The following is a 22,767-nucleotide window of genomic DNA, read 5'->3' as shown; positions in this document are numbered from 1 at the left end:
CCCCACACACACTCTCCCCACCAGAGGCTGCTGCTGCCCGAGGTCATGTAGTGCACTTTAGAGGAGGAACTCGAGCTGCGGCCCGCAAAGGTAGCGGAGCGCGGCGGGGGAGCGCGCAAATTATGCACAGATTTAAACGCGCGGCACAATGCACAACCCACCGAACTGAACAAATGACAATAGTAAAGAGAAGAAAAATGTGGATGCGATTACATACATGACTCCTTCTCCACAACTTCTCCCTCGCGGCCACTGTGACCGAGCCGCGGACACCCACCCAGCGCCTCTCACGGTCGTGGACTTGGACGTCCGCCTTCCACCCCGCTTGCCCCGCGCAGAGCTCTGCGCTATCGACTGCTCGTGAAGGTAGGGCAATAAGGTAACACCCGGGCGCACGACCGGCGTGAAATAGTCCGCACGGCACGACAAGCTGGTCACGAAAGCGTCGCACTCCTGGTGACGCCGCCGTCCACCTGAGGCTGGGGGGCCGTCGTCGAAGATAGCCTTCTGACAACCCTCTCCAAAGGGACTGGTGTCAATGAAATGGGTTCAAAAAGTGGGCGTACCGGGTGATTCAGGGAAAACGCAGGGGGCGGGCAGGTTTGCCTACCCAAAGGTCTATGGCGCCTAACGGGCAGAGCGCGTGGGCAAACCCGCCCGCACCTGCACCTACTCTGAATCACCCGGTACGACGGCAAATTGGTGTAGCAACATCAAATACATTCGAATCAGCTATTTCAGAGAAAAGTGAAAGAAGAACAGCACGAATAACAAGGAGGCCTGTGATTCGTTGCCCTGTCTCCCCTCCACCTGAGCGACGAATTACAGGCCTCCATGTTATTCGTGCTGTTCTTCTTTCCCATTTCTCTGAAATAGCTCATAGATTCCGACGCGACGTCGCACAAGCTGGGTTTACGCGCCTATGGTGCCATACGCTCTATTACCTGTCGCTGGTTCTTCTCCGTGTCCGGGGGATGTCGTCCACGGGCCTCCTGGAGCAGCCCCCGCCGCTGCTACTGCTGCTGCTGCAGCTGCTGCTGCTGCTCATGTCGCTGATGGCGCTGAGGTGGCCGTGCAGCGGAGCAAGCGGAGGGGTGGGCGCGAACCTGTTGCCGTGGGCTCCAGCGGCGCCGGCGCCAGTGCCGGGGGCGCCGGGGGCAGGGCCGCTGGAGCCGGGGGGGCTGAAGCGGCAGCTCCTCTGCTCGCGACACTGTTGCTGCTGATGCTGGAGGGCCAGGGTCATCATGTCGCTCGCGGAGGTGGCCGACGGTGTAAGCGGCTACTCCCCGACCCGGGCCGGCTCGTGCCCCTGGACATGGGCGCCCTCCGCGCGCGCCCGCACTGCGCGGGGCGGGGCACGCCTGTGAGCACGCCTGTGTAGGCACGCCGCTCACGCCCGCGCCGCGACGCCCCGGCCGCCAGGCTCCACGCGAAGCCCGCCGATAAAGTACGGCGTTGTTACGGCCGCGAGGGGCGCTGCCAAGACACACACACGCCCACGCTGCACTCCCGCACGCACCGGCGCGCTCTGCCACGCTCTGCAGCCGTGCTCGTCCAGGAACGCACCCCGCGGCCGGCCATGCAGGCACTGCCGACGGCGTCCTGGCCGCCCCATGGGCCGCCCGCGCGGGGAGGGGCGCCCCGGCAGCCCTGGGGGCGTGCCCAACAGGCCCCGCCCCCTGCCGCCCCCGGCCAGCCCGGCCGACAGTAGGCCCGCCTTTGGGCCCGCCGCCCGCCACCCCCGCCCCGCAGACTCGGCCAATGAGCCGTCTCACTGCGCACCGCTCTGCCAGCTCTACGACGAGCTCTGCGCCCTGGCGAAGCTGCGGAGCTGGCAGTGCCTCCAAAAGGGCAGGCTGTTGCGGGCTACTCGCTTTTGCGCCTGTGCTTTAACATGGGTCAGCCCGCACTAGCCCGCAATTTTGGAAGCACTGGCTGGCGGCGGGGTGCACGTGCGTCAACCACCCAATATCGGAACGACGTCGTTTCGGCAATCATTTCACATCGAGCGTTGTTCCTTAGAAGGGTGTCGAGGAACCCTTTCTATTTCTATTCACGAAGAGGTTCGCAGTCAGAATTTTTTCCGACGATATCGTTTCGACATCGGTTTTCACGTCGTTGGTACTGTCGTGGTGCTAGAATCGACGACTTTTCGACAAACGACGTCGAAACGACATCAACACGACGTCATTTGTCGAAAAGCCGTCGACTCTAGCCCCAATGTAGTATCGTTAACGACGTGAGAACCGATAACGAAACAATATCGTCGAAAAAGTTATGACTGCGTTGTGTCCTTGACCGTATGACACAAATCTTCCCCGGGGTGAATATACAACCAGACATCGGAACTATATCGGAATAAATTTCAAAATTAAAACCGATGTGATGCCTTTTCGGTGACGAAGTGCTACGCGGGTTGGCTTAAGCGCGACCAAGCTCGGACTTCCCTCCGCTCTATAGACGGGTTACGTGACTTGGCAGCGATTCCCAGTCTCTATCGGTCTCGCCTTTGCCTATACCTGCACCGATTTGAAATTTGACCGATTTACTGTCTCACTGCGACAGGCGCGCAACCTACACGACCCGTTTAATGGGCTGCCTACCTCCCAGGCGCGTGGCGCGAGCAGGGCGGGCTGGGGAACGCACGAAGAAATGAGGGGCCAAAATAAAAATGAATTTCGTTTAATGCGATAATAGGGAAACATTTACACAAATCCGGCTGCACCACACGCCTTTGTTCAGCACAGAGGCACAGCCGTAGCATGTTTGATCACAGTGGCTAAAAATATTTTACATACAAAGTATAAAGTAAGAATTGATTAAGCCTATGTGTTGTTAAAACACAAGGACACAGAAAGCAATACTGAATATACCACAACCTACAAAAGAATCGAGTTTTAGAACACACGCAAGCACAAGCCACCAAAATTATTGACTAACAATACACTGTACTTAAAATATTAAAAGAAATGTCTGATTGGTTAGGCAAGTCTGTTTACCGACATCTAGCAAACAGCTATGGCTGTATAGGATTATATAAAACTGAATACATATATTATAAATACTTAGAGCTAAGCAATTTTATACAATGCAAACCGTCAATGCATTCTAGCTATGACAATGTCACATAAAAATAAGAGAATTTCTTTTCAGAATCTAATGACGTTATTAAGGGACCCAATGTCACCAAAGAGCTAATCTCACTAAGAGGCATGAGGCATGTTAAATGAAAGCAGACAGATTAGTTTTTTGGTGACATTGGACCATGATCCCAAAACTACTTAATGCTTTCCTGAAATGTGAGGCCTCTTCCCATGACCCTCAACCGCGGTGAGGCATCGTTCAGCTACATCAACTCCTGACATTCGGGCGCTCCTTTTGCGAGTGGTAGGACCGGCGGCATTACCGGTAGGAGATGACTGTTTCAGAAGTTCAACATCACTGAAGATCACTTGAGCTCCCCCACTGCATGTGGGCACAACGTCACCCTGATATAAACAAGAAAGTTCCGAAAATGGTTAGTCCCACACATTGTAGGTGAAAATAATAGTTCTACTCATGAAGGCACATACCTTGTAAAGTCGAGTTTCTAACTCCCCATCTGTATCCTGCTCTTGAGTGGTTAAACAGTATCGCTCTGTCCCTTTGGTAATGTCTTTTACATCAGTAAGCTTTGTAACAGACTTGCGTTTCTTCATGTTGGGCTGAAACACAGTGCTCAAAGGAACAGGGGTGGCAGGACAATGGTCAAGCCACTTACCTGTACCTTCCACAGAGCGGGATCTACGATGGCGAGGATTCCTCAGAGCCAAACCCATCTGAAACGTAAGTACAGAAGTATAACAACAAATTCAAAATAGTAAAATATTAGACAGCTGACACAGAATGAAGAAATTACCCTTCTAGAATCAGCACTTGGAGTCTTGGGCAAAGCACTGGAAGACTGGGTAGTACCACCATCAGACTTTGATGTGACATTAGCTAGGCTAGAAGTTGAGGATGCACTGGATGGGGGAATATCTTCCTTGAGAGCATGCCGGACCCGTCGCAGCTTTTCATCCTTTGCACGAATTGCGTTCTGTGGGTGAAGAGTATTGTAGTTTAACTTTCTTACCCACCATACTTTGGAATGGTCACTATGCACTGCACAGCAGCAACAAATAGCACATTGGAATAAAACTTACTTGCAGTTGTTGCCTGTCTTTTTCTAATTTTTTTTCCAAGACATGAGAAATTTTTTCTGTTTCCATAGCCACCTTTGCATTATACCTGGATTTGACTTTTTGTTTGTCTATCGCACTTTGGGACAAAGCCATTTCCAAATCTGCCTTTTCTTGTTGGAGAATGCTAATCTTGTGTTCTTGTTCCTCAAAACGTCTTTGGAGAGTTGAATTTTGACGTTCTACAGATCCAAGCTTCACAGTTAAATTTCGCATCTGAAAACAGAGATATTTGAAGTGAATCAAACGAGTTTCAGAATACTTGACTGGAGCTGAAGAGAAAATTTATGACATACTCTATTTCGCTCTTGATCAAGTTGAGCTTGCTGTGTAATGCTTTCTTGTTTTACAAGAATGTTTTCTTGTTCAACTTTCGCCAGGAGTGCTCTGAAATGCTCTTGTTTAAGTAAGAGATCTTTACCAAGCAAGCTTCTTTGTTTAATCCTTTCCTGTAAGAATGCTTTTAGTTCTGTTAAGACCTTTCCACCCTCTGGCCCCAGAATATCCATGGAAGGGAATTCAGACGACAAACTGTAATAGAGGGTGAAGAAGAGGTTAATTTGTAAAGTTCATTTCCATGTATCAGTTCTTTTGAAACAACAAACAGATCTTGACTTATCCTACCTGTACACAATATCCACATCAATAGGAATATTTTCATTAAACCCTTCTTCTTCTAACTGTTTAACAGCAGTGCGGAAAACCTAAAGATAGATGAAAATATGAACGCAAACAATAACACTAATAAGACTTAAACTCTTCTGATCAGTCCCAACTCCACTGTAGCCAAAAGAATACCTGGTTAGCTTTCCTTCTCCCAGGTGTGAAACCGAAGTCCAAACGAACCGGTACTGGCCTGGCAATTTGAACCTCTTGGCTCATTTCAGCAAATTTCATAACTTGCTATAACATAAAAGGAGAAAAACAAAATCTTCACAGTTAAGACTTCAAAGTAAAGTAGAGTGGATAACAATAAAGGTTTATATAAAATACCGTAGTTTCGTCATAATCTTCAGCGCGAGGGTTAGCACAAACAATCATGCTAACTTCACCCTCCCCATCCAAGTAGTTTTTAAAAAGGTGTGTGAGTTTAGAGTCTCTGTATGGCACCATTTTATTAGCACCAGTCAGTTGATTCTCTCTCAATATTTCCAAACAGGACCGTAAACTCATCAGAGAATTGTTGATATTTCCTACAGGACAAAAGAATGAGTATTGTAATAGAATTTGTTAGATTAATTTAATGAACATTGAACAATAGTGAAATAACTATGTTATACCTGCTTCTCTCAAGCGCTGACCACTATTTTTGGTTCTATTAGTTCTTTCACACCCAGCTAGATCAACCAGAGAGAGTTGACTTATCACCATTCCCCCTTTTTCTTGAGCAACAGTTTCACCATGATAGTCTAAAGGGGCCTAGACACATGAAAATAACAAAGGCTAATACAAATACACAATAATAACTAAAGAAATTCAAAAATAGGAAGTTTCTTGAGAAACAAACCTGAACAAGACGTATGGAGAACACTGAGTGACTGCGGCTTGACTCGGCATTGAGCATAGTATTGGCCACTCTCTTCTTCTTTTGCCCCTTATAAAATGCTTCGAAAGCTTCTTCTGGAGATTTCACCTCAACTTCTGTCACTCCATGAACGTACATGTTCTTTAAAGCATCCTCTCTCAAAATTTTAACTTGTCTGTGATATTAGAAGAAAATAAGTTTGCAAGAAATAACTCTTACGATGTTTGGGTGGCCTGTGTATTGTAAATAAGCTTACCTGTACTGGCTTACAGAGTCCTGGCTCTCTTCCAAGAGATCAAAAACACTGTTGTTATAGATCTCAACGTATGTCACAAACACGGCATATGTGTTATCTTCACAAGGTAGATCTAACTGGGTGGTGTCTGGCTGACGACAAAATATTTCTGGGTCTGAATTTCTGTGGAGAGATGTAATGTTTAATACAAGCCACTTTCATAGGAGCCACTTACATTGTACCTTGCAATGTTATACTTACTTTCTTGGTGTTCTAGTTGGTCTTGATTCGAGATTTCTTATAAGTTCCTGCTGCCTTTCTTTTAGAGCATCTACATCACTTTGGATTTCAAACCCATTCATTTTATCAGCCTTAAATGTATACTTCTTTGCCTGTAGATAGATTAAAAGAGAAAGATGAGATAAAAAGAACTGATAAATCGTTAACAGTCATAGGACTATTAGATCATATATACCTGGTAATTATGAATACTGTTGAATAAAACATCAAGGGAACGGGGCATGATACCGCCATCCTGGGGTCCTCCATTCATGGTGTAAGTTTTACCACTGCCGGTAACTCCGTAGGCAAACAATAGGCCATTACGGCCCTCTAACAGTGATTTCACAAGAGGTAAACCAACAGTTTCGAAGATTTCTTTCTGACCAACAGCTTCATCGAATACCCTTTGAAAAGAGTAAATGACATCTTTGGCAGAACCAGCCCTGTAGTTAGCTGAGGTATCAGGAGGTGTAACTTGGATAGAGCGTGGACATATTATTGTCATGCATGCTTGGTCAGATTCATTTTGCATGGGCCGAAGTCGACAAAACACTTGAACAGGATCTTTGGATGAGCTTTTGGTCTTTGAAGGGGTCTTTTTCGGAAGATTCCTTGTTCGCCTGCAAAAAAAAAAAAAATGCATAAAATATCTACTTTAGAAAAATATTGCAAGATTATTTCAACCATGTATTACAATAACAAATGACTGACATGTCAAAAGCAATAAATCAAACAAAGATTGTAAATCACATAAAACTTGAATAGTATTAAATTTGGTAATGCTGTAGAGATTATTTTCAAAAAGGCACAAGTCAAAGCAATCTTAAAGGCATGAGAATGAGAAAAAGTTCAACATCTTTCCACTTTCCGACAGAGTGGGAAGCCTCTTCTGGTGTAGGTGCAGACTAGTGCATTTTCGAATACACAATACACTCTATACACTCTACAATTTCAAACTCACACAGGCTTCATGTTGACCGTTGAGCAGTTCGTTCGGACAGTTATCACAAGCGCGTTAGGACATGTAACTATACAAAAAATCAAATACAACAACAATCACGGAGGAACACTCCAAACCATCACCCGGGCCCGGCGCTAAATTCCAAGATGGACTTTCAAATTACCAACGAACTTTTGGTTTTGACAGCAGCACCAACTATACGGAGAAAATATTTTTGAAGTTTACACTGAAGTCTTCCTCCGTCATCCACAATTCACTTAAAGGATGATGTAAATGAGATTTTTTTTTATCCTTTTCATAATCATACTTAAATTATAGGATAGGAAATATATTTAAGACCAGCAAAGTTTTTTAAACGTTGTCAACAGGCTTGCTTTTTCCAAGTCTTAAAGGGCGGTGAAAAATGATGACAAGGTTCCTAACCTAAAATTTTTAATGTCAACATTGAGTAGTTTGTAGTCTGCTCGTCTGCTCTTTTCAGGCGCAATAAATTCCCCCGCTGATGTATTTGTAAGTCATGGAAGAAGCAAAGCCTATTCATCCAGAAAGTCTCGAGCAGCCTACACCTGCACTCATTTCAGAGGCAATCTTATTTGGTGAGATTTTGATAGATAATAGACTGAAGTAAAGGCTACCCTGTAAATCATGTGTATGTATATTCTAAACACTATTCTTGTTGTGATTTTTTGTTACCAGTACAACAAATCTATGCTACTTATGGCTGGTATATACTTGGCTCTGTTATCTTGGGACTGTATGTTTGGAGTAAGGTAAAACCGCATTATGAAAAGTGGAGAAAACAAAAAGAAGATGATGAATATGCGGCCAAGGTGCACAAGAGTAAGTTGTTTATTACTTGCTAATTGAAGTGTCCCAAAGGACAACGAGAGAACCTTCAATATAATTTTGATTTCTTTACATAGACCCTGACCTGTATCGGGCACGGCAGGAGGCCATTGTGGCTGCTAGACTTCGAATGCAAGAAGAGCATGACCGTATGGCAAAAGTAAAAGCTGAGAGAGCAAAAGAGGTAAGGCGCTAACCTTCATGTTTGTTGTCTTTTGTTGACGGATATGTATGCAATTAGTTTGCCCATTTTAATCCTTTAAGCTGGAAGACCAAAAGCGAGAAGACTGGATTGCTCGTCAATCAGGTTCTGGAGGTCAGAGACTTGGAAATCAACAGAACATCAGTAATACGGAACCTCAGCCAGGCCCAAGCAAGAAGAAATCTTCAAGCTTCAAGCCAGGTATGTGGTACTCAGTGCTCCATTGTCTATCAAATGTACAGCATACTGTATTCTTGATACAGCAAATGTTTATTTTTATATTCTTACAGAATATAATCCATTAATGGGTGCTGGAAGTTCCGGTGGATACCGTCCACAAAAGAGAGGATGCCCAGGTGGAGGTTGCGGTAAAAAGTAAATGCATATAGCAGTAATATTTCCAAGCCTATGTTCAAAGTGATGCTTGGGCCCCCTTACTAAACATAAGTCAGAATTCATAATTGACATGACCAACCACAGGGTAGGTTCAGTTTGGATGTGATAATACTAATCTCATTGATCATACCATTGTATATTTGTTGTATTTTAACATTTACAAGTTTATTGTTAACAAGCTAAGGTTTCATCCTCAAATCAGTATCATGACTCTCAGTGCCTGACATTTTCAAACTCCAATAGAAGTTATTGTTTTAATTATTATGAAGTACCTACTCATCAGGTAGTTAATTTTTCAAGTGGTTCTTGAATCATATAGTGCTAGTTTAACTACATTCCAGCAACATGTGTCTGTCTATAAGGTTTTTTAAATAACATTCAACATTATTGCTTTCTTAACTTTATTTAAACTCTGAATTATAATTAAATTTCTAAACTTGTTACTTAAACTTAAGTATTTTATTGACACAACCTCCAGATCCTACTCTAAAAAAACATTTAAGGCTGTGAAACTCTATAGCAACAGTTTTATCACACTCATCTCAAGTTAAACCAAATAATGCCTTTTCAAAATAATACTGAACACAAACTTTGAAATTCCAAAATACAAATCAATTGACCAACAAAATCAGGAAGATTGAGGATGTTTCTTCAGGGATGAGTTGTACTTTTCCTGCAGTCTATTCCTCATTTCTCTCATTTCTCTGTCTAAGAAATAAACATCTATATTGACAGGGGAATAAATTCAATAATAACAAATTTCATAGGGTAATCATGTTACATCATCTCACCTTTGTCAACTGGCTCCAATGTTTCTGCTGGAAGAGAGGCAAGTGGAACATCTTGATTCAACCTCTGGCCTGGAGATGTGTTCAAATAGGGATGCCTCTTGATTTTTTCCTGAAGTTTTGCCATCTTTTTCTGAGTCAATTTTTCCTGCACCTTAAGTTGAAATAGGGACCTTGGTAGTTTGATAGTATTATAAACACATGAAAGTTACCAGCAGGGTAGTTAAAAGGCAGGTGTATTTGCTCCTTACCTCCGATTCATTCATTTTGTGTGATTCTGCTGCTTCCGTATATGTGATGTGTTGCAATTCACGAACTGTGAGCAATGATGAACTCGGAGCATCTAAATCATTCAGACTCTGGCCTGGAGCGGTATTCAAATGAGAGTGCCTTTTGATTTTTTCTTGAAGTTTTATCAAGTATTTCTGAAACAGAAAAGGCGTTGAAACAGCAGCTTTGGGTTAGATGACGGGGGTTACTTACTTCTCGAATCTTTACCTCCCGCTCTTTCTCCTTGTGCTTCTCTATCTTGAGCTCGTTTTCTCTTTGTTGCTCGGAGCGAGACGCGGCCGCCGAGGCTGCGCCGCCAAGGGTGTAGCCCGCAGGGCTCGCAGCTGCGCCATTGCTGCTGGGGTACAAGGAGCCGGCCCTGCTGGTTTGGGACCTCGGGACGAGGTCGAAAGCGCCCCTGGGTCTGATAGGGGCGGGGCGACCCACCGGGCGAGACATCTTAGCGCAGACCTAACTTCACTCTCAGGACGGGGAGCGAACTTAGAACTAGGGCCTATCTGCTGTGCACCACTTGAACGTTGACTCGTTGACTGCACTGTAGGCCTATTCAGACTAAGCCGGGCCAGACTAAGCCAGACTAAACGGAACGGTATTCCCCTCGCTTCTCTGCGCCCTCTACGGATGCGCCAGTGCTGGTAACCACCGGCAAAACAGATGGAAAAAGAGAAAGCGTCAAACATTTCCTTCCTTTCAAATGTTCACCGAATCAAGACTCAAAATAAAAAGTGTGAACTCATTCTATAATTCTATAAGAATAATACATTTACGATTTGAGACAAATATTACTAGGCAAGGAGGAATTTTTCTTTCTGATGTTGCTGACTTGTTGTAATTTTGAATTTCGCGCGTACAGGTGAGAAAAGAGAGGGGGTGGAACCTAGCAGTAGGTGGGAAAATTAATTTCAAATTTTTCAAAAAAAAAAGAAAAGAAAAATACACAAGAAAACGATTAATTTGCAATGTAGTAAATAAAGAGGCAGCAAGACAAGTGCGAGCTGGCAAGGAGTCCTCGAGGGATTGGCACAACACTTTCAGTCATCTGATTGAAACAAGCCATTGGCGGACTTTGTTTTGACTGGCTTGATGTTTTTGGGAACCGAGTCGAGCGTCAACCGTCACCTCATAGACTTCTCAAGCATAGACTCATAGCAGCAAAGCACACGACCGAGATCACAAATAGCGCCCCAATATATAGCGGTGGATCAAGCAAACGTCCGCGAGTGGTTGCTCGGCAGTTGAGTGGGCCACGTTATTACTTCCGTGTTCCGTGCCCTCGTGGCCTGCGAGGTTAAATCGCGCTTGTTGCAACCGTTGCAACATTGCCTGCGACAATCTCACTGGGTGAAATGTTTGGTTGCTTGTAGTGTTTGACCCCGTCAAGCTCTTTCTCTTCTACGACGACGATGCCCTCTCCTAGGAAAGGTGGCACCACACCAGTACGTCGGAGGCGTAAAGCGAGGGCAGGTGAGTCGAGCGGCCGCAAGCGGCGCAAGAAATCAACGTAATCAGATTTTCGCATTGTTCTCTCACCTCACGCCTTTACTCTGGTCAGGCCCCCGCACCCCACCCGCCCCTGCCCCACCATTCGACGGGCACCTGCTGAGGCCCGGGCGCCGCTTCTCCGCGGGCTCCGTGGAGTCCGACTCGTCCTGGACGGACACGACCGACACCTCACTGGTCACCACCACCGACAGCCGCTCCTCGCGCAGCCCAGGGTCCTGTTCCAGCTCGTCGTCGACCTCGTCGTCGACGAGCTCCTGGACGACCGTCTCCATAGCCACCTCGACGAGCTCCTGCAGCTCGTCGGACGACAGCAGCACGTCGTCGCCGGGCTCCGGCTCGGACGGCGACGACAGTGGCAGCGAGGACGACGACGATGAAGATGAAGTGAGATGCGGGCGCCGGGCGCGGCTGGGGCCCGGGCTTGGGCCGCGGGCGGCGCGGGAGAAGCGCGGGAGGTCCTGGTCGCGGCGGGGCGCCCGTCAGCGAGGGGGCTCAGTGCTGTGCCGGTACTGCGGCCGGAGAGGTAAGCACCCGGGTAGTACCTCTACAGGTACCACCTCGCCGTCGAGCTGTACATGATGCCTCTATCCCGTTTCAGGCTACGGCGTCATGAAGATGGTGCTATCGTGCTGCCACAAGAACCCCATGGACGAGTCGGCAGAGGGGCCCCAGGGTGGAACTCCCGAGGCCCCCCGCAGCCCTGCACTGCTCGCGCCCCGGGGGGAGCAGGCCGCCCCCGCCCCGGCGGACTGTCCCTCGCCGAGGTACAACTGGTCGCCCTGCTCGTCCGACTCCTCGTCGTCCACCCTGTCTGAGGAAGGGTCCGTGTCGTCAGGGGACGACGCCGACGTGGAGGAAGTGCCCCTCCTTCTGGCCCGGATTCACCTGCCCTTGGTGTGTCGCGGCGGGCATGTTGCGGTCAGCTGAGAATTTGGTTTAATTTTAAGATATGCCTCCAAGTAGGTTTCTAGTCTAATTATTAGATTAAAAGATGGAGATAAAACATGTTATACTTTGTTTAGCCTTTGGCTAGCATATTGAGAGATAGTATCTTATGCCTTGAGAGTGAACAAGGTCATTGAAATAATTTTAACTTACACAAATTTTTATGATTAAAAGTTAATTTTTTTACTATAAATTTTTGTATTGAAAATCCTTATTTCAGTAATAAAGAAACAATGAAATTTACATTGCTTTAATTATACAACAGAGTAGGCGAGAAAAGTCATGGCTCATTTTTTCACGATAAGTTATAAATTAAGAATTAAATAGCAAGCGCTGGAAAGGAGTCTAGATAACAAAATGATTTTACAGAAGATGCTGAAGTAGATAACACAAATTTGATGGCAGTATGATCTTCATAGGTGATTGGTGAGGAGAAATATATGTATTCATTCAGTCCAACGATGTGTGCAATGCTGATTGGTGCATACATAGTACAGCCTCATCTCTTCCTGTGGTGGAAAGCATCAACAGTTAGCAGTTAGTTTGAGAATACAGTTTAACTTCTCACTTCCCTGAGGGTAGTTGGAGAGTTCCTTGACAATACTCTACTTCCATCCCCCTCACCCTCAGTTACTTCAAAAGGCTTTTAACGGAGCTCTCCAATTGCCCTGCCTGTGTGAGGTATTTTGTGCCCTTCCCCTCCCCCGCCCAGGGCCCATTCTAAAGGGGTCTGAATTGACATCAGAGGCCTGTGAAAATTCTAGGGGAACAACAAGGACACTAACAGGGTAGGTCCACCAGGGTGGTTCTATCGCATGGGACTTAGGTGATGGAAATTATATCAAGTACAGTAAGTGCACAACATACCTCAGCACGGCGTGTTTGTGCTTGGAAAAACACTGCTTCTCTGTGATTGCATTTGGGGCAAGGATGTTCTTCTGTTCTAGGCAGGGTAGGGTCTGATATGACATCAGCAACTATATGAGTAAGCTCGCTGCAAGCAGAAAAGAGATTGAAACGTGAAATGAATGAAATAATTTACAGTTTCACTTGAGACCAGGAATAAACAAAACCCAACTTACTCAATTTCGTGCATGATTTTGTTGACGTAAATGCAGTTACTGTCTGCTAATTGCTTGTAATCACAATTTCGACACTGAGAGACAGAAACAATTAAAATTTCTCACATTACAAACAAACATTACCCTAGTTGTGATGCACTCAGCTCCGTACTCACCGCATACAAAAGGACCTTATTTTCTTTATCTTCTTTGGGGTAAAGCATGTTGTTACTGAAACATTACAGAGGAGCATCAACTAAACTATTTCTTTGTACACCGGAATCAACTCTAAAGAAATACCATAACCTTAATCTCTCTTACCATTCTTGACAGAACCTAATGCCAACGAAACCTGGACCATCGTCATGCGTGTCGTAACCAGATTTTGACAAAGAGGCCATTCTTCCCACAAAATACACTAATCACAAAACTGAAGAAGTCCTAACTTCACCGGCACTATCTGAAACGCTGAAACTGGTGCTTGTTTTTCTTGTTAGATCTAAAAAAACAAACAAATGAGCTATGACGTACTCTCACAACAATCAGGGTAGGTGCAACACTAAAATCAACCAAGAACCACCAAATGGCAATTCGGAAACAAATTAGAAAAATATAAAAATATACTCTTTATAGAAAAAATAAAATAAGATGAGCACAAAAGTACAATTAAAGATGGTAAAGAGGAGGTACTTCACGGTATGCGAAAGCACTTGTCGATTTTTTGTGGGACAAGTTGGTGCTTCCGATAATTTCCACTCGTTTCTTTTGGGGTTAGTTGTCGAAACGTTGTATGGTTCTCTTGAAGTTTTCGGGCAACTACTTATCCACTCGCTCGAGATAACTCTACTGACCAGTCTCGTGTGTGTTGTATACTTCTCTTTCCTTTTGTCTTGTGTCAGATTTTAGTCATGTGAAGCGATTGGTGTGTTCACACAAAACGGAGGGCATTCCCTGTTTGTCCATCGTGGTGACATTTTACCAGTGCCTTAAGCGTTTGGCTTATTGGAGATTCTTCCATATTATTGAATATTTTGATCCTTATTCTCTAGTCTAGGTAAGTTTATTCTAACGATTGACTTATCACTCTAACTCTAACCTGCCCGTCATTCACCTGTTGCCTAACGTATAGTTTCTCTTAACTTCCATGTGTATTTCTCAGTGGCAGAGCCATGGCTGATCTAGATACCATCAAAATAATATTGAGGAGTTTACTCATATCAACTCAAAAGTGCATGACCGTTTTTGAGTTGCAAAAAGACTACTTTAATAGTGAAGGTGAACCATGTCCATACGCTGCACTGGGGTATCGAAGCTTTCTCGCATTCTTAGAGTCCATACCTGATACAGTTAGGGTAAGTTTATCAGATCACTCGAGGAATTAAAGTTTTGTGCCCTTTCAACCTGCTGGATACTGTATGGCACTTTGAATTTTAGGTGACTGCCTCTGGTGAAGTGAGACCAGTGTCTACCAAAGAAACTGCACACATCCAGCAACTAGTAGCTTTACAGAAACGCCAAAAACCGAGAAGGTAGGCTCCTTCCCGAACTGTGTAATGGCTCTCCCTTAACACTATAATGTTTTTGATGTATACCTCTTTCTTACCTCATAGACGCCCTACCAGCTATCTTGGCAGTAAATCCTATGGAGGTTTTAGATCTCACGGAACAGGCGGTTTTGGATCTGGAAGTAGATCATATGGATCTGGAAGTAGATCATATGGATCAGGAAGTAGATCTTATGGAGGAGGCAGTAGCTCTTATGGAGGAGGCAGTGGATCTCATGGATCAGGCAGTGGATCTTATAGAGGAGGCAATGGATCTTATGGATCAGGTAGTCGATCTTATGGATCTGGCAGTGGATCTTATGCAAGTGGTGGCATATCTCATGGAACAAGCAGTGGATCATATGGAGGAGAAAGTAGGGTCTTCAGTGCTCAGAGCAAGCCATCCCCACCCTCTCAAAGTAGGTATACATTTGAGCATTGCCCTTCCACCACTATAGAAGAGCACTTCCAGAAAGTAAAAGAGGTTAAGGAAAAGGCAAGGAGAGAGGAATTGGGCTCTAGTGCTTATCCATCAACTTCCCCTGCCTCACCTTCCCCTGCCCTAGCAGCTATTCCTCTGACACACTCTAATACCAGAGAAGATGATAGTGTAGGAGTGAAAGGAGTTGAGCAGGAGGCTACGGAGAGAGGATTAGTTTCTGTGCCATCATCTTCCCCCCAAATCCCAGCAGGTTGGTGCGGAAAAATATTTTAATAATGATGCTGGCAAGTGCCTGAAGGTACCTTGACACAGTTTCCAGTGAGTTTTAGTTGATTAAAGTGTCAGGGAAGTTTCGAGTCAAATTTGCATATCTTTGGCTCTTTTATCACTTTCTTTTATCTGAACGACAAGCAGAAGTGAAGGTGACATGTCCAGTCTTATGTTGCTATTTGTCAAATATGGTATAGGAGGTGAACCAAGGTTTAGATTTTATTATTAATTTTAACAGCTAATCCTCTGTGTTTGAGTCAAATATTTAAAAAAATAATTAAAAAGGAATCCAAGCCATGCCTCTTCTTTTGTTTAAGAAAAAAAATGTGTTTCTTAGATAATGTGTTACAAAACTGAAAGCTAAATCCACTTAATTAACTGTTTCAGGCAATTCTTATCAGCACAGAATAGTGCCTGGTGGTAAAGAAAGTTCTGATGATTGTTCAGAAGATAGTTTTTATGAAAGGTATGTGTCATATCATAAGTACAATTGCTCTTAATTTTTCAGCCTTTTAAGGTCACATTTGTATTAAAGTACTTCTTTTTTAATCTTTAGATTTCACGATCCAGAGGATAGGTGTCCTGTCCAGGTGAAGATGGAGACATCAAAACCTTTAGCAAGCACTGACAATGCCTCTTGTTTGGACGGCTATTTCAATTCATCTAGCAATGTTAATTATACCTTGAAAACTAACTTGAAAAATCTTATCAAATCTTACCCATCAGGACTATGGGCCTGTGTTTTACCAGAAAAATATGAGGTAGTCACATTTTCTTCTTCTTATTATTATTATTATTATTACAATTATTTAATCTATCTGTCATTAAGACTTTTTCAATACCAAATTTTGACAATGGGTGAATTGAATTGTTTTGAGGATTTAATTTTGTGAATAGCTATGGGATGTTGCATTGTTTGTTTTTTTGCAGGAAAAATTTGGTGTCTGTTTGAATTGGAATGAGCTTGGCTATGATAGCATTATTCAGATGGCTCATGACTTGCAAGATGTTTTTGATTGCAAAAGGGTTAAGAGTGGCGACTGGATGTTGTTTGACGTCTCAAATAATGTGACTGATGATGAGAGTGACTCAAAGCCAGGTATTATATTTTAATTAATTACTATTTAAGAATGGTAGTTAAATTATTATTTAAGGAGCTGGAACTATGGATTCCTTTTTTATATAGCAGCTGTAAACTAAGTACATGCTAATTTTTTTATTTCCAGTTATTGATTTGTCATTGTCTGTCAAGAGAAAAATTTTTGATATTGTTCAGAGATACACATCTGGCATTCGCGGTGAACAACTTGCCCAGTTGTATGAGGTGACCATTTCTTGTTATGTGGAGTTTGACATTGTACTAGGTAATGTGAATGTGTAATTGGTGTACTGACGTGTAAATATTTACAATTTTTTAGGAATCTTATGGTAGATCTCTAATTTCTGAAGCTCCTGTGTTTAAAAGCTTGGAAGACCTGCTGAGTTCTTTGCACAATTCAGTGATCCGTGTACGTTATATTCGCAGAGAATGTTATGTATACCCTGGAGAGAAGCCAGAAGAACAGCTCATGCCTAGTCTGGATGTGGATTTAGTAAGGATCTTGTATTAGGCGGTATTAGGTCAATGTTCTGTGTTCTTGCAATCTTTTGCATTTGAAGTAACTAAGGTTTTTTTCGGTTCTCAGACGGAGAAGCAACTCTTGGGATTGTATCCAGAGGAAGTCATGAAGCCAGGAGAAACCTTTCCACTTCCTGAGCTGCCTCCCAATGCAGAGCCTGGGGAATATGTAGAGCTCAAGGTTGCTGAAGTCTACTCTCCACACAAGTTTTGGGTCATGCTAAGAAAAGATGCTCTCACATTAAACAGGTTGATGGATGAACTACAGTAAGTTTAATTTATAAAATGTCTCATCTCACTAGTATTGATGACATATCTATACCTACTTCAATCAGCTTATTTCCGAACCATGTTTCTTATGGATTTTTATCTGTTCATCAGAGATTTTTATCAAGATCATGGAGCTAAATATGTCATGCCTGATTGCACAATTGTAGAAGGACAGTGCTGTGTTGCTATATATGATGGCGAGTGGCATAGAGCTGTAATTAAATCTGTTGGTGAAACCCCAGAGGTTTGTAATGAAAATATCCTACTATCTATGCACCTGACATTTATAGTTACTACACCCATCAATGATCTTTTTTTTTTTTTTCACTTCTGCAGGTTATATACATTGATTATGGAACAGTTTCCAAATGTTCCAAAACTGATCTACGTTTTATTCATAGTGATTTTTCTGTATTACCTAAACAAGCTATTCGGGCATCTTTAAGTGGTATTGAGCCACCAAATGGCTCACAAAGATTTTCAAAAGAAGCTGGTTTTGCTTTTCTAGCTCTTGTTGTTGACAGAGAATTAATCGGCTTGGTTCAAAAAGTTGATCTAGAGGTGACAGGCGTGTATGTACCCTTCTTGTCCTGTAGTGTTTCACAACTTTTTAAATCTTTCCTTTCTTTACTAGGAGCCATTTTTGGAACTTTTCCTTATTGACACTAATGGTGAAACAGATATTCATCTTAATGACGTGCTAGTGACTGAAGGTCATGCTTCATTTAAAGATGACCTCCTAGAAACAGCAGATTTAATCAAGGAAATTAATGGAGAGCCTGAAGAAAGTTGCCGCTCAGTAGAAAATGGAGAGACTTGTGTAAATGAGACTGATCATGGAAAGACTGAAGCTTGCCCAGCATCTACTCAATCTCAGAATACTATGCCATCGTCACCTGTTTGCTCAAGCTCTTTATCAGCACCCGTGAACAATCACAACAGTTTCCCAACTGTCCCTACTGTATCTTCTAGTGTATCACAGACTCAGGTAAATTTTGAGGCCCTTTTCATTCTGACAATAAGCTGTAAATTTTTACCTTGTTATTTTCTAGGTATTTCTTACATCTTTATTTTCTCTATACAGGGAACTTCAGTATCTCATTTGCCACCTCCTGGCTTTGGGGTCACAGGCAGTCAAAGTCCTGCCGCTGGTTACAGTGTACCTGCAACATATCCTTACATGTTCCCTAATCCACTGATGAATCCCTTAGCTGCTTATTCTGTGGCGGGCATGTCACAGGTATGCAGCCAGTCACAGTCACTGTTGCATTAAGCTCCTGAAACCTGTCATGTGGTATGTCATGCCGTGTTTTCATTGTATTTTGGTGATCTATCTCCTGTTTCCAGGTTGGTGCAGCGTTGCTTTTGCAACAACAGCAATGGCAACAACAACAGGCAATTGCCATGGCCTACTACCAAAACTTGTACCAGCAGTCAGCTGCTGCCCTTTTCAACGCTCAAGCAAGAGCAACAGCAGATAATGGTTGGTCCGCATCATCCAGTGTCAGTCAAGCGCAGACCAATGACAAAATTCCTCACAAGGCAAAGTCTGTTGTAACCCAACACACACTATCAGAAGTAAGCAGTTCAGAAATGAACATAGATGATGAGACTAGTAGGGGAAAATCTACTATGGCTGTGGAAATGGAGGCACCAACATCTAGTTCTAGTTCATCAGAAGACTACAATATAAGAAATAGATTAGCCTCAAGAAGAAAGAAATCTTTTTATTCTTCTCCAATCAATTCAAAATCACAGCAGAGAGTTTCTCATCATGATTCTGAAAATTCAGATGACTCTTCAGTGCCATCATCAACGTCCTCTTGTCGAAATGTGGCTCCAGATTTAGTGCAAAGTATTGGAAATTTAAACTTGTCATCATATTCAAATAATTCGACTGTTACTAATTTTTGGAAGATTGTTGGTAGGTATTAATGTCTGATAGGTTTTTTTTTAGGATTATTGCATTACATCATGCTTATGTCTTTTGTTACTTTGTACAGAAATAAGTGGACGTACATTACATCTTTTCAATATTGATGAGAAAGCATTTCTAAGCACAGGAGAGTTGGCTCGTAACTTTACAAAGTTTAGTACATGCGATATTTTGGTCAGAGTGTTGAAAAATATGGATATTAACCCACCTTACTGCAAACTACCTAGACAAGAGAATTTGCCTTTATTCTCTGCTCTTGATGGGTATGTCCAGTCAATATTTTTATGGACAGTAGTATATTTTGTCAGTCATTAGACTCCTATTGTGTTGTATGTCCTATGTTTCTTTTTTTGTCAGGCATGATGGAGACATCAAATGTTTTGATCTATCTAGAAACAAAAATGGGTCAGTTATTGGAACTTTCCATGTAACCCCATTGACAAATGTTCCAAGCATGATGATAGCCCTTGACCTAGATACATCTATTATAAAAGAATTCCGGGTATGAATATTTTTATCTTTTTCTCCAGTTTTATTGAAAACTACAATCACATTATACTGCTGATGTTTTGTTGCAGCTGCTCCGGGATTCTTTCAACCCTAATGATAGTTATTGGACTGACTGACTTCTGGATTCATTTTATGTTATAGATATGAAAGTTAATTAATATTAACTATCCTCTGAACTTTGAAGTGTATTTCAAGGTCTGCAGATGGATATTTGCCTGTGTTACTAACTTTAGTGTTGTGTTGTCATTCTCCTCTCTCCCTTTGGGAGAGAGAAAAGAATTATTTCTGTTTTCTTCTTAGCTGGAGTTTATTCAAGACTTTGTTCAAGATATTTTCTCTACTTTTAAAGTTAAATCACTATTAAACTATTATTTTATTGCATTAATTTATGTGTTCAAATAAAGTTGTGAAATCAATCAATATTTAACGGTGACAGATTTTAATCATTCTCCAATTAGTTCCATTTGAAATTAGTTACATTTATCAGAAAAGTGGATCAGCAAGGCTTGTACTGGCAGCAAGATAAACAAACATCTGTAGAATATGCGTGCCATACTGCATGTAAATTACAGGGTCAAACCTTAACAGACTAGTGCTAAGTTATCACTCAATTTCAAATTAGTAAGTATTGTCTAAAATCCATTCTGCTTGTCATTCAACAAAAACAGATAGAAAATACAAAACCTGTAACCTACATCACAGAGGCACTAGTGTGCCCTTCCCTGGTCCTTGTTGAACTTCCACATGCATGTGCTTTGAAAGATATTGACATTAACAACACATCTGCTTGGCAGTAAAAAGTATCAATCACAATACTATTAAGAAAAAATAATTCATAACATTTAAAATTTTCCAATAAAAATTTCCATTTACCATTGAGATAAATAGATGGAGGAATACTATACACATCATCTGCACCATTCCACATTCATTCCAAAACAAATAAAAAAAAAAATGACAAACATTCACTTACATACTCAGGCAATTTGATGATAGTAATACTAAAGCAGTCAGCCTAAGGCACCCTGCCCAGCAAATATCACAGAAAATACGGAGTTGAGGTTCTTGGTGGTATAACTCTTGCACAGTCAGGCACAGCAATAAATATTTTGGCTTCCCTGCAGTCAATGCTTTTAAATTCCAGAATTGACGCCACATTTCCACAACGATAACAGTAGTTAGGAGCTGACCAAACTGTTACAAGCTTGTCGTCAAACGTGTACTTAATACCTAAATAAGAAGAAAAAGAACAACTTTACATCTGCAGATGCAAACAATAAACATATATGCGATCAAGCATGGCTTACCTTCATGAACTAGTTGATGTGCTCTACATATAAGCTGCAAGTTGTTGAGTTTCATGAACTCATGAGTTACCTTAGCTCCAAACAACCAACCAGCACCTCGTGGACTAACACTCCATGTTTCCACATCCTCTGGATCTGACCATACAAGATCACAGAAAGCACCTAAAGTGTATTTACGTGAAAAACAAAATTATTCAGTACAACCAATTTAAAAACCAACAAAAACTGAAATTTTTGAACGTTCAGGACAATACCTTTGTGAGGTATTTCTTGATTGCGATCAATGCTTCGTATTTGGTCAAGAGTTCTAATATCTGGGGATAACCCACCATGCACACACAGCACCTGCTCATCAATTAGCTAGAAAAAAAGGACAAAAAAACAATCAATAGTAGTTAACTGGAAAGATAGATATTACCATAAAGATGTAATAAGATTATTCTTACTGCAGCTATGGTCAGAAGATCAAAAACCCGACAGCAATATCTCCAGGCGTTGGCATTTCCATATTTGGTTTGGCATTCATCTGGGAAAAAATTGCTGAATTTAAAAATTGATAAGACTAGAAATGCTGACAGAATTAATAATGCCCTAGGACAATACAAGTCAATTTCTGTTAGCGCAACTCTACTGGGACCACGGGCCGAAAACGTTGTAACGGAGAAATCATTGAATCCGAGAGCATTCGAAAAATCATTATATCCTGGGATTGTACTAACGAGGATTGACTGTATCATCATCTACAGTTGGGGCAGTAGATTATCATTAATGCAATCAAAAAACAGAAATCTGCTCACCATAAAATCCATAAACTTGAGTGATTTGGCGAGACTCATGGTTGCCTCTCAATAAAGTAATGCGGTCTGGCCATTTAGCTTTCAAGGTAAGTAAGCGAGTAAATGTTTCCAAACTATAGTAACCTCTATCAACAAAATCACCCATAAAGATGTAATTGGTGTCTGGAACTTGCCCACCATTCCGAAAGAGTTCTTCAAGATCGTAAAACTACAAGAGGTTCAAACAAAAGAATGAGATCAAAGAACATAAAAGGTATAATATAGTACAGACAATAAATAATGAAATAGGTTATGTTCAACCTGGCCATGAATATCACCGCAAACTGTGACAGGCGTCGACACAGGTTGGATGTTAGACTCCTCCAAAAGAAGATCACTCACAAGATCACATAATTTCTGAAAGAAATTAGATAACGGACTGAAGAAGCGCAATGACAACACTCTCCAAGAACAAGGGCGGGATAGAAATCACTGACACACAACATTTCATAAAGAGATCGGTAAATGCAGAAAAATACAGTCACTCGATAAGCTCTATTTACCTTTAGATCATTCTCTGGCAAATATTTGCACTGTTTAGCTATTTCAATCCAGTTGTCAACGTCCGACATTTTGAAAAATGCAATGCCTTTTGGAATTAATCTTTCTGCTTCTGCTCCCTCTTCTTCGGCCCTCGTCCCTCTCCACCGTCCCTCGGCGAGCGGCAAGGCGAGGAAGAGGAGAAAGGAAAGGGAAAACAGAAAGAGAGGGGAGAGGGGGAAGGGGAAGGGTGGAGAAAAACGGAAAACAATGCAAATTAGTGATGAAGGCGGGATCTT

The 22,767-nt window shown here is 42.5% G+C and overlaps 8 protein-coding genes across 10 annotated transcripts in view; 3 read left to right on the top strand and 5 right to left on the bottom strand.

The window, feature by feature from the left end:
• Positions 1-1,612, bottom strand: part of LOC113205158 (uncharacterized) — a gene marked incomplete at its 3' end in the record, with an annotated part of 21,520 nt that extends 19,908 nt beyond the window's left edge. The window contains 1 exon segment of the mRNA XM_052267379.1: positions 945-1,612. Within this exon segment, the coding sequence (XP_052123339.1) occupies positions 945-1,246 (302 nt within the window).
• Positions 1,613-2,666: 1,054 nt separating this feature from the next.
• Positions 2,667-7,382, bottom strand: LOC113205165 (kinesin-like protein KIF23). The gene is made up of 14 exons (XM_026420674.2): positions 7,224-7,382; positions 6,456-6,882; positions 6,242-6,372; positions 6,002-6,163; positions 5,728-5,920; positions 5,501-5,639; positions 5,214-5,413; positions 5,019-5,123; positions 4,845-4,924; positions 4,517-4,751; positions 4,185-4,436; positions 3,899-4,078; positions 3,573-3,818; positions 2,667-3,488 (listed from the first exon to the last, which is right to left on the bottom strand). The coding sequence occupies exons 1-14, from the start codon at positions 7,232-7,234 to the stop codon at positions 3,282-3,284; spliced, it is 2,568 nt and encodes an 855-aa protein (XP_026276459.1). The 5' UTR covers positions 7,235-7,382; the 3' UTR covers positions 2,667-3,281.
• A 244-nt stretch (positions 7,383-7,626) lies between these two features.
• LOC113205161 (selenoprotein S) lies at positions 7,627-9,116 on the top strand. Its single transcript, XM_026420670.2, has 5 exons — positions 7,627-7,819; positions 7,920-8,063; positions 8,147-8,253; positions 8,334-8,472; positions 8,562-9,116. Exons 1-5 carry the CDS (start codon positions 7,741-7,743, stop codon positions 8,648-8,650), a joined length of 558 nt encoding a protein of 185 aa, XP_026276455.1. The 5' UTR covers positions 7,627-7,740; the 3' UTR covers positions 8,651-9,116.
• LOC113205160 (uncharacterized) lies at positions 9,052-10,367 on the bottom strand. 2 transcript variants are annotated; one of them, XM_026420667.2, is made up of 4 exons: positions 9,954-10,367; positions 9,707-9,880; positions 9,459-9,609; positions 9,052-9,390 (listed from the first exon to the last, which is right to left on the bottom strand). In XM_026420667.2, exons 1-4 carry the CDS (start codon positions 10,182-10,184, stop codon positions 9,296-9,298), a joined length of 651 nt encoding a protein of 216 aa, XP_026276452.1. In that variant the 5' UTR covers positions 10,185-10,367; the 3' UTR covers positions 9,052-9,295. The 2 variants fall into 2 exon arrangements, with proteins under 2 accessions (XP_026276452.1, XP_026276454.1); XM_026420669.2 differs by having other exon boundaries at positions 9,052-9,375; positions 9,954-10,357.
• A 343-nt stretch (positions 10,368-10,710) lies between these two features.
• Positions 10,711-12,437, top strand: LOC113205159 (uncharacterized). Its single transcript, XM_026420666.2, has 3 exons — positions 10,711-11,210; positions 11,299-11,772; positions 11,848-12,437. The coding sequence occupies exons 1-3, from the start codon at positions 11,150-11,152 to the stop codon at positions 12,174-12,176; spliced, it is 864 nt and encodes a 287-aa protein (XP_026276451.1). The 5' UTR covers positions 10,711-11,149; the 3' UTR covers positions 12,177-12,437.
• Positions 12,429-13,786, bottom strand: LOC113205162 (DNA-directed RNA polymerase II subunit RPB9). Its single transcript, XM_026420671.2, has 5 exons — positions 13,577-13,786; positions 13,432-13,486; positions 13,277-13,350; positions 13,062-13,188; positions 12,429-12,703 (listed from the first exon to the last, which is right to left on the bottom strand). Exons 1-5 carry the CDS (start codon positions 13,654-13,656, stop codon positions 12,641-12,643), a joined length of 399 nt encoding a protein of 132 aa, XP_026276456.1. The 5' UTR covers positions 13,657-13,786; the 3' UTR covers positions 12,429-12,640.
• Positions 13,787-14,003: 217 nt separating this feature from the next.
• On the top strand, positions 14,004-20,267 carry LOC113205131 (uncharacterized). Of its 2 annotated transcripts, XM_052267310.1 has the most exons (19): positions 14,004-14,115; positions 14,155-14,309; positions 14,415-14,607; positions 14,690-14,784; positions 14,866-15,491; positions 15,899-15,977; positions 16,068-16,272; positions 16,442-16,610; positions 16,738-16,835; positions 16,930-17,103; positions 17,197-17,396; positions 17,511-17,643; positions 17,736-17,960; positions 18,034-18,387; positions 18,484-18,639; positions 18,747-19,323; positions 19,403-19,598; positions 19,693-19,837; positions 19,914-20,267. In XM_052267310.1, the coding sequence occupies exons 3-19, from the start codon at positions 14,425-14,427 to the stop codon at positions 19,959-19,961; spliced, it is 3,663 nt and encodes a 1,220-aa protein (XP_052123270.1). In that variant the 5' UTR covers positions 14,004-14,115; positions 14,155-14,309; positions 14,415-14,424; the 3' UTR covers positions 19,962-20,267. The 2 variants fall into 2 exon arrangements, with proteins under 2 accessions (XP_052123270.1, XP_026276393.1); XM_026420608.2 differs by having other exon boundaries at positions 14,011-14,309; positions 14,866-15,218.
• LOC113205134 (serine/threonine-protein phosphatase 6 catalytic subunit) lies at positions 20,268-22,703 on the bottom strand. The gene is made up of 7 exons (XM_026420626.2): positions 22,492-22,703; positions 22,250-22,345; positions 21,950-22,157; positions 21,599-21,678; positions 21,407-21,512; positions 21,153-21,314; positions 20,268-21,075 (listed from the first exon to the last, which is right to left on the bottom strand). The coding sequence occupies exons 1-7, from the start codon at positions 22,558-22,560 to the stop codon at positions 20,885-20,887; spliced, it is 912 nt and encodes a 303-aa protein (XP_026276411.1). The 5' UTR covers positions 22,561-22,703; the 3' UTR covers positions 20,268-20,884.
• Positions 22,704-22,767: the final 64 nt, after the last annotated feature.

Source organism: Frankliniella occidentalis, unplaced genomic scaffold (assembly GCF_000697945.3).
Source record: "Frankliniella occidentalis isolate FOCC.00 unplaced genomic scaffold, Focc_3.1 Scaffold50, whole genome shotgun sequence".
In the NCBI taxonomy this organism is placed as follows: Eukaryota; Metazoa; Arthropoda; class Insecta; order Thysanoptera; family Thripidae; genus Frankliniella; species Frankliniella occidentalis.
The sequence above is the reverse complement of the archived record's forward strand: the minus strand, read 5'-3'. Positions and strand labels throughout refer to the sequence as shown.

Bases quoted from the DNA above. Each gene is read 5' to 3' on its own strand.
- LOC113205159 (XM_026420666.2), top strand. From the start codon at position 11,150: ATGCCCTCTCCTAGGAAAGGTGGCACCACACCAGTACGTCGGAGGCGT. The intron at 11,211-11,298 runs GTGAGTCGAGCG...TACTCTGGTCAG, and splicing joins GAGGCGTAAAGCGAGGGCAG to GCCCCCGCACCCCACCCGCC. The intron at 11,773-11,847 runs GTAAGCACCCGG...ATCCCGTTTCAG, and splicing joins CCGGTACTGCGGCCGGAGAG to GCTACGGCGTCATGAAGATG.
- LOC113205160 (XM_026420667.2), bottom strand. From the start codon at position 10,184: ATGTCTCGCCCGGTGGGTCGCCCCGCCCCTATCAGACCCAGGGGCGCT. The intron at 9,881-9,953 runs GTAAAGATTCGA...TTTCTGTTTCAG, and splicing joins ACAAGGAGAAAGAGCGGGAG to AAATACTTGATAAAACTTCA. The intron at 9,610-9,706 runs GTAAGGAGCAAA...TTTCAACTTAAG, and splicing joins ACAAAATGAATGAATCGGAG to GTGCAGGAAAAATTGACTCA.
- LOC113205161 (XM_026420670.2), top strand. From the start codon at position 7,741: ATGGAAGAAGCAAAGCCTATTCATCCAGAAAGTCTCGAGCAGCCTACA. The intron at 8,064-8,146 runs GTAAGTTGTTTA...TTCTTTACATAG, and splicing joins TGCGGCCAAGGTGCACAAGA to ACCCTGACCTGTATCGGGCA. The intron at 8,254-8,333 runs GTAAGGCGCTAA...TAATCCTTTAAG, and splicing joins AAGCTGAGAGAGCAAAAGAG to CTGGAAGACCAAAAGCGAGA.
- LOC113205165 (XM_026420674.2), bottom strand. The intron at 4,925-5,018 runs GTATTCTTTTGG...ATCTATCTTTAG, and splicing joins GGAGAAGGAAAGCTAACCAG to GTTTTCCGCACTGCTGTTAA. The intron at 4,079-4,184 runs GTAAGTTTTATT...CTTCACCCACAG, and splicing joins AAGACAGGCAACAACTGCAA to AACGCAATTCGTGCAAAGGA.
- LOC113205131 (XM_052267310.1), top strand. From the start codon at position 14,425: ATGGCTGATCTAGATACCATCAAAATAATATTGAGGAGTTTACTCATA. The intron at 15,492-15,898 runs GTTGGTGCGGAA...TAACTGTTTCAG, and splicing joins TTCCCCCCAAATCCCAGCAG to GCAATTCTTATCAGCACAGA. The intron at 19,599-19,692 runs GTATGTCCAGTC...TTTTTTTGTCAG, and splicing joins TTATTCTCTGCTCTTGATGG to GCATGATGGAGACATCAAAT.
- LOC113205134 (XM_026420626.2), bottom strand. From the start codon at position 22,560: ATGTCGGACGTTGACAACTGGATTGAAATAGCTAAACAGTGCAAATAT. The intron at 22,346-22,491 runs GTAAATAGAGCT...AATTTCTTTCAG, and splicing joins TGCCAGAGAATGATCTAAAG to AAATTATGTGATCTTGTGAG. The intron at 21,315-21,406 runs GTATTGTCCTGA...AATACACTTTAG, and splicing joins TCAAGAAATACCTCACAAAG to GTGCTTTCTGTGATCTTGTA.
- LOC113205162 (XM_026420671.2), bottom strand. From the start codon at position 13,656: ATGGCCTCTTTGTCAAAATCTGGTTACGACACGCATGACGATGGTCCA. The intron at 13,487-13,576 runs GTAAGAGAGATT...GTAATGTTTCAG, and splicing joins ATTAGGTTCTGTCAAGAATG to TAACAACATGCTTTACCCCA. The intron at 13,351-13,431 runs GTGAGTACGGAG...TCTGTCTCTCAG, and splicing joins ATAAGGTCCTTTTGTATGCG to TGTCGAAATTGTGATTACAA.